This window comes from Mitosporidium daphniae (genome assembly GCF_000760515.2).
Source record: "Mitosporidium daphniae strain UGP3 chromosome Unknown contig-173, whole genome shotgun sequence".
NCBI classification, from domain to species: domain Eukaryota; kingdom Fungi; phylum Microsporidia; genus Mitosporidium; species Mitosporidium daphniae.
Genome location: NW_013546652.1, coordinates 1 through 7,291, shown reverse-complemented (window position 1 = coordinate 7,291; position 7,291 = coordinate 1). Strand labels below are relative to the sequence as shown.

The 7,291-nt window shown below is 42.7% G+C and overlaps 4 protein-coding genes across 4 annotated transcripts; 3 read left to right on the top strand and 1 right to left on the bottom strand.

The window, feature by feature from the left end:
• Positions 1-36: 36 nt before the first annotated feature.
• DI09_173p40 (DNA replication factor A subunit Ssb3) lies at positions 37-389 on the top strand (the record flags this gene model as incomplete). Its single annotated transcript, XM_013383412.1, has 2 exons — positions 37-105; positions 150-389. The coding sequence occupies 2 exons, from the start codon at positions 37-39 to the stop codon at positions 387-389; spliced, it is 309 nt and encodes a 102-aa protein (XP_013238866.1).
• Positions 390-558: 169 nt separating this feature from the next.
• On the top strand, positions 559-3,507 carry DI09_173p30 (putative pre-mRNA splicing factor; the record flags this gene model as incomplete). Its single annotated transcript, XM_013383411.1, has 1 exon — positions 559-3,507. The coding sequence occupies one exon, from the start codon at positions 559-561 to the stop codon at positions 3,505-3,507; it is 2,949 nt and encodes a 982-aa protein (XP_013238865.1).
• A 289-nt stretch (positions 3,508-3,796) lies between these two features.
• On the top strand, positions 3,797-5,149 carry DI09_173p20 (uncharacterized protein; the record flags this gene model as incomplete). Its single annotated transcript, XM_013383410.1, has 1 exon — positions 3,797-5,149. One exon carries the CDS (start codon positions 3,797-3,799, stop codon positions 5,147-5,149), a length of 1,353 nt encoding a protein of 450 aa, XP_013238864.1.
• A 55-nt stretch (positions 5,150-5,204) lies between these two features.
• DI09_173p10 (uncharacterized protein) lies at positions 5,205-6,878 on the bottom strand (the record flags this gene model as incomplete). The annotated part of the gene is made up of 4 exons (XM_013383409.1): positions 5,205-5,539; positions 5,568-6,107; positions 6,132-6,419; positions 6,446-6,878. The coding sequence occupies 4 exons, from the start codon at positions 6,876-6,878 to the stop codon at positions 5,205-5,207; spliced, it is 1,596 nt and encodes a 531-aa protein (XP_013238863.1).
• Between the last annotated feature and the right edge of the window lie 413 nt (positions 6,879-7,291).

The window sequence follows — 7,291 nt, the reverse complement described above, 5'->3', positions numbered from 1 at the left end:
TAATTCTAATTTTAATTTCAATTCTAATTTTAATCGATGGACAGCCCTACTCCATATCTGAACTATGCTCTGCTTGCCCGGCACATAGGCCAGGTTGTGCGTGTGGTTGGTAGAGTCTTAATGGTAAAAAATCGCTTAAATTTGTATAGCCTTCTTCAAACTCCTTGATAGAATTAGAAAGCTGCGATAATGGTAAACTCCTGGTTCATATCACACCAACGACAGTACTTCCAACCAGCCCCGTCATATGTGTTACAGGTCTTGTCCAAAAAGATTTATCATTGCAAGCAATGGTACTAGATTCTTTTGGTGATACCAGCCTTGATATGATGGCGATGAACAAGCTAGTAGCCGCTATGCACAAATTTCCAGCCCCATTTATGGTCTAGCATCTATAAACTCGACAATTTGCAATTAAAAATTGTATAAATTGATAGCGTTTTCATTTTTAAATAAATTTTTCATCTACCATGATGAACCAGCCCCAGAAGAAGGATAAGTACCATTTCCTGGGGAAGCCTGCGCCGGTAGGTTACGTAGCTGGTGTTGGACGAGGGTATGGTTTCTTTTATCACCTTTAGAGCTTCTGGATTTGTTACGCGCTCTGACATAGGGCCTGCCATTGCGCCAGTTCAAGATCCTTTAGAACAAGCGCTTTCGGGAGGAATGGCGGATCATGAATCTATTGATGCAGGTCTCCTTGCTACAGCGCAAACATCTATGTATGATGCAGATGATGCAGAGGCAGATCGAATATACGCTGCAGTAGATACACGCATGCAGGAGCGACATGCAAAGAAAAGGAAAAACATGGATACTCGATCTTCATCTCGTTCCATTCGAGACGAGTTTGAAGATTTGAAAAGATCAATTTCGACGATTTCGGCCCAACAGTGGGCCGACATCCCTGAAGTCGGTGATTTGACAGCTGCTGGACGTACTCAACGGAGGCCGAAGTTGTCGACAGACGATGAGTCGTTATCGATCTCCACCGCATCATCATCATCTTCTTCTTCAAGAGCCCTTGGAATGGAAAGATATACACCTGCTCCAGATTTTCTTTTGGAGCGAGCCATCTCGTCTTCTTCCTCTGGCGATTTGGAGGTCGATGGGTCCTTGACCTCGCCCAACTTTTCAATGATAGGGGCTGTTAGAGAACGCCAGCTGGGACTCACTATTGATACAATTGCAAACGGCTCCATGTCAAAAAGCGGACAAGAGACCGAGGCGTACATGACAGGTCTCATGAGCATGCATCAACGTTCCACCACAGAGGTCAGAGATCTAGCTAGAGCAAAACAGCTGCTGCAATCGCTGGTAGAAATCCATCCAAGTTCTGTTTCTGGATGGCTCTCATTGATACGCCTGAAAGAAGGTGCCGGGGAACTGGAAGGGGCTCGGGTTGAGGCAAAGCGGGCATTGGCCGCAAGCTTTCGCTCTGAAGAACTGTGGGCCGAGGCAGCACGACTGGCACCCACCGCTGAAGCGAGGCTTGATGTGCTTGGAGAGGGCCTCAAAGCTATTCCGCACTCTTCTCGACTTTGGCTACGTATTTCTGAAGCTGCAGCACAAATTGCCGCTACACCGCTGGATGCCAAAAATGTCCGACTTCGGAGACTCAAAGAGGCTCTTCAGCTTATTCCTGATTCGCTCGAATTGTGGCGAGCCACAATTGAAGCATCCAGAGCTCTTGATTCAGTCTCAGCAGGAGCAGAATTTATTTCATCCGAGACCCTGCGGCTGCTTGAAGGTGCCACTGAGGCACTACCTACGATCCCTGAGTTTTGGATTGGACTTGCAGAATTACAAGATACACAGGACGCTGCTAGGATCGTCCTCAACAAGGCCAGGGCTGCCTCGCCTCTCTCACATGAAATATGGATAGCTTCCGCATGTATTGAAGAAGTAAAGTACGGAAACGTAGCTATTGTGTCAACTTTACTAGGCCGTATGCTCTCTTCGTTACATGGGCGTGGGCATGTGCTCTCTCTAGAACGTTGGCTTCAAACAGCAATTGAATGTGAACTTTCAGGAGCCAGTGTAACAGCGATGGCAGTGATCGAACTCACATGGGGCCCCGAAAAAGGTGTGGAAGAAGAAATTCTAGAGCAGGTCGAGCGCGTCTCCTCTCAGGGGCATGTAGCCACAGGGCGAGCCCTGTTAGAAACTCTCCTCTGCTGCCCAGAGCGCCAAGAAGATGAAAATATTTGGCTTGCTGCTGTTCGTTGGGAAAAGCGCTACTTTCCAAATTCAAAAAGCAATATTATCACCAGCTTTCCACCAGAAAATCTCGAAAATCCAGGGCTTATTTCTGAGGATAAAGTCCATGATGCAAAGATTACCAATTTTTCTTCAAACTCGATGCTCATGAGAGCTATTATTGCAGTTCCATCCTCTGAACGTTTCTGGCTGATGGCAGCCAAAGATATGTGGAAGACGGGTGCCATAGATAATGCTCGATCTTTACTGCGGAGGGGAGCCACATTCTGCGTAGAAAGTGAAGAGCTTTGGATTGCTGCAGCAAAAATTGAGCGATGGGAGGGTGAAATAGAGACAGCTCGAGAAATTCTTCGTAAGGGCCGCGAAGCATTGCCTACCTCTTCTCGCCTTTGTATTAAAAGTGCTCAACTTGAACGAGCCACAGGTGACTTATCTCGGGCCTCCCTGCTGCTTGTAGAGGCTACAGAATCCAAAACCATAGAAAGAGAACCTAGGCTCTGGCTGATGCTGGCTGAGACACTTGAATTAGAAGCAGAAACATTTAAAATTGAGCGAGAAAAACTTCTGTTGAAAGCTAGAAGAGTAATGATTGAAGGTGTTCGCCTTTTCCCCTCTTCTGCGGCTTTGTGGATAGCTTCTGGAGCCTTTGAAGAGCGGCAGGGGGCATCTTTAAAAGCTCGTGCTATCTATGAACATGGACGGATTGCTCTTCCTCGTTCTGATATTCTTTGGGCAGCTTCAATTCGGTTAGAGGAGTCTTTGGGAAACAAAACTCTAGCCAAAGCTCTTCTCGCTAAGAGTCTTCAAGCAACGCCTACCAGCGGTTTGCTTTGGAGTGAGGCCATCCGCCTAGAACCTCCAGCTGCGCGCAAGGCTCGTGCGGCAGATGCTCTTCGACGATGCCCAGAAGATGCGTTGGTCGCTCTTGCTTTGGCCCGCGTTTTTTGGGAAGAAAACCTCGCCTCCGAAAAGACGCAAACTTGGATTGAGCGGGCAGTAGCACTGAACCCAATGTTGGGTGATGCTCATGCATACGCAGCGCTTTATGAGCGAAATTTGATATCTCTTAGCGCCCCATCAGATTCAAATACCATGGAGAATTCAACCCCCGGTGCCGCGCTGCAGAGATGTTGTGAGGCCGAACCCAAATATGGCGAGCTGTGGATCAGTATCTCCAAAAGTCCACGTATAAATGGGGGTCTTAAGCCACTTTCAACACTGCAGATCTTGGAACTTGCGATTGAAAAGCTTAATCGACAGCTAAATTTACCAGCTCTGACAAGCTGACCCCAATATTAATGTTTGCTATGTAATTTTATATTTGAGTTTGCACTTATCTTTGGGTTTAATTCATTCATTATACCGAGCATAACAACCTCTACTGTGGTATCCTTTTCACGATATCAGATAAGCTTCTGGCCAATCTTTGAGAAAAGTTGATGCCTTTTGAAGCTATCACAATTTAATTTCTTCCAATATTAAGCTTGCATTAATTGGCACGCTATGCCACCAATGGGCATTCTGGATTAATTTATCACAGATTTTGTCGTATCAATTACCTGTGCTAAGCCTATCCATGCTTATCTTTTATGTAGTCCTTTTTTTAAGCGTTTTAGTTATATGTTTTATCTTATTATATTATGAAATACTGTATGAAGAATTTTTTTCGTATTTTGAATTTGAAGATACCCACATCATTGATGGTCATAAAATTCTAGATTTGGAGTCCAGTCACGAAGTTTTGAGCATACCTGCAAATAGCACGCTAAAATTAGACGTTGAATCAACTCGTTTAGATAAAAGTCCCCTCTTGTTAATATCTGTTCAGAAAAATTACATATTCCCGATCGGGCTTGCTTTGCTGGCAGGAGGCCTTTTCTTTTTTTATCCTTCGTTATTTTTTAAACTGGGCAATTTTGGTCTTCTTCCTAGTTTTTTGAATAGATATTTTTCCCCACTTTCTGTGCCCGCACATAAAATTGCCAAGCTCTCTACTTATAGGCTATGGTGGCCTATTGAGTATCTCATTTTGATTTTCAGGTACATCAAATGGATCCTCTGGGCCCCGGTACATTTGGTGTTAGAGCTGGTTTTATTGATTTTCATCATTATCAAAGAATGCCTCAGCTATTTCGTTAATCTCAGTCTTCCGAACTATCCAGCAGATTTCAAGAAAATTAACCCAAAGATTCAGCTGTTTCCATTTGTTCCGGTCTCTTTGACTAAGACTTCTTGTCGTATATTGAATAGTTTTATAATTGGAATCGTTTTTTGCGATTTAGTCTGGATTTCATATCCGAGAAGCCGGGATTTTCCTGACGGGGTTAATAGTACCATTACTAAACCAAGTACCAGCAATAGCATAAACACCAGCAACACCAGCAGCGCCGGAAATAATATTATTTCTAACTTGACGAATTCAAATGCCGATGCTCATTCAAATGCCGATACTCATTCAAATGCCGATACTAATTCCAATGCCGATACTCATTCAAATGCCGATACTCATTCAAATTCCGGTAATCATTCCAAAGAGACAGATAAGAAAAGCTTTGCGTCGGCTTTTAAGCTTAGTTTGACCTTTATGGATACGCTTTTCATTATCGCAAACCTTATGTCTTTTTTTCTATGGATCGATGACATACAAGCGTCCGAGACATATCTGCAAGATTTACAATTTCATTCGATTGGAACATTGCATGCTACTCTTCAAATGACAATAATCGATGTGAACGTTTATTTTCTATTTCAAAAACGGCTCGGTTTGCAAGCATCATTTGAAACATATAACAAATGTATACTAGTTGCATTTATTCTCTCTTGGCTCACCTGCCAAATCTTTGGATATAAAGGATGGATTCCCAAGATCTTTTCATCTTTTCTGTGCGTCATTGTAACTGCGGCCATAGAAAGATATCTTGACACTTAGAGGCTAGTTTGTGCAATTTTTAATTTATAATTCATGAACAAAGAGCTGAAAACCATTAGACGGAGTTTCCATCAAAGTCAAGGTCAGGCCCTCTCTCCTCATTTTGAAATCTCACAGATACATGTTCTTGATAACCGTCGATGCCCTTCTTATCTGCAGGAGGGCCAGCGAAATTATTGTTTATGTTTTGGTTTGTTGCATTTTGATCGTTCAGCGAAAAGTGCCTATTTTGGTCTGTCCGTACTCTTCCAGCTCTTCCAAAATCATAATGAATATGAGGCTTTAGCGTAGGCGGATGGTAGGGCCAAAGATCGCCAAGTTGACTTTTCCGGGCATCGTAATATTGTTCCCGCCCACAGCTTTTTGGGATTTGATGTCTTTGCAGGGTGCCTACGAGGCTATTAAAACAAAAAGCTACCTTCTGGCGTACATAGATCTAAAACAACCCTCTTTTTGAGCTTATTTGGCCCTACTATTATTCGGGGCCAATTTTGCGGACGGGACTCTTGAAGGGGAGGCCCATCTTTGCTTTTTTTTTGAAGAACTACATAAGAAAATCGGCAATCTGTGATATTCCGTTTGAACTTCATGCTATCCATCATTTCTCGAGGGAGTTGTGAACGTTGCGAAAAATGGCACCAACTACCCAGCATTGGGCAGGTTCCAGAATGTGGACAAGGGGCAACTACTTGTGCATTTCCTTTTGCGAGAATGTGATCTCTAGCCTGAATGATCAGCTTTGATCCTAACGGCGAGCCTCTTTCAACAAGCACTAGAAAGGAATTTGTGGACTTCCAGAGGTTGTTCAGTGTAAGTTCCAAGACTGGGCGGTCACCCTCTTTCGTGGGAACCGAGTCAAGCTCATTAAGCACAAAAGAGGCGATAACCATTTCATAAAACTGCCCCTTTTCATTATGAAAGTGTAAATATCTCCTATAAATTGCCTCAATAGCGTGTTCTTAAATTAAGGAAGATATCTTACCGCCACCAAGCTTTGATGTTATCTTGTCTGCAAAATCAATCATAGCCTCTGAAAGATCTACTCCTGTACATGTCCCTAATCTATTTCCCCAAATAGCCTTGGCTGCCCAGAGCGCCGTTCCGGGGCCACACCCGAAATCAAGAACTGAGGATGGAGCCCAATCGGGGAATCGTCTGGTGAGCTCAGAAAATACACGAAAAATCGGAGCATATGTTAATGGTGACTGCACGGTAGCGTATGCCAATGCATCTCGTTCATTATATTCGCGGGATAAATGAGAAAAGTCGACTAAAAATGATAAAAAGAACACAAACCATCCGCCAATCTTTTAGAGCACGGAGACAAAATCCGATTATCCCGAAAATCTGGTGAAGGTGGTAAGATTTGGTTCGCAGCCTGAGCAATGGCATTTATTCGAGCTACATCCTTATTGAATAAATATTTATAGGGATTGTTTTTGTGCGCAAGACGAAGCTGCTCTCTAATAAATTCCGGAAATATGACCATCCCAATTTTTAAATGGCCATATTTTGCCTCAGGCGAGCGATCAAACCCGAGGTAAGAATCAGGCGTTTCATTTTCATCCTCATCCTCATCCTCATCCTCATCATTTTTATTTTTATTTTCATTTTCAGATAAGTTATTTTGGTGTGGAATAGAAAAAAACTTTTCAACTGAAATAGAATCTAAAATTTTTAATCGACTTGAAGATGTATAAAATAAGGCATTTGTATGAGGAAATCGCATATTGATTGTGAACTTTGCATGGTGTAGCTTTTTCAAAGAAATTCTATACATCAGCTAAAAAACCTGTTTTTGAGTGGGTTTTTAAATTTCGCATTTAAATTTAGGGGTAAATTACTGCAAAATAGATCCAAATTTCAAATATCAGGTGCTAGCTGGAGTGTCGGATTTGTCCAATAAATTTGAGATCTTTACTAATGTTATGGCAACGATACGTTGCCATGTGAATGTTTCTTATCATTTTCTCTTGAACTTATAACCAACTCAAATATGGTATCACAGCTTGCAAATGAAGATTTTGATAGCTTTAACCGCACTTGTATTTCTTCCTGTTTTCAATGGCCTTCCTCTTAATGGCATGACTCGAGCTCAGCTTTATTTTGAATCCTCGAATTCAGAAGGCACTCCTCTATTAG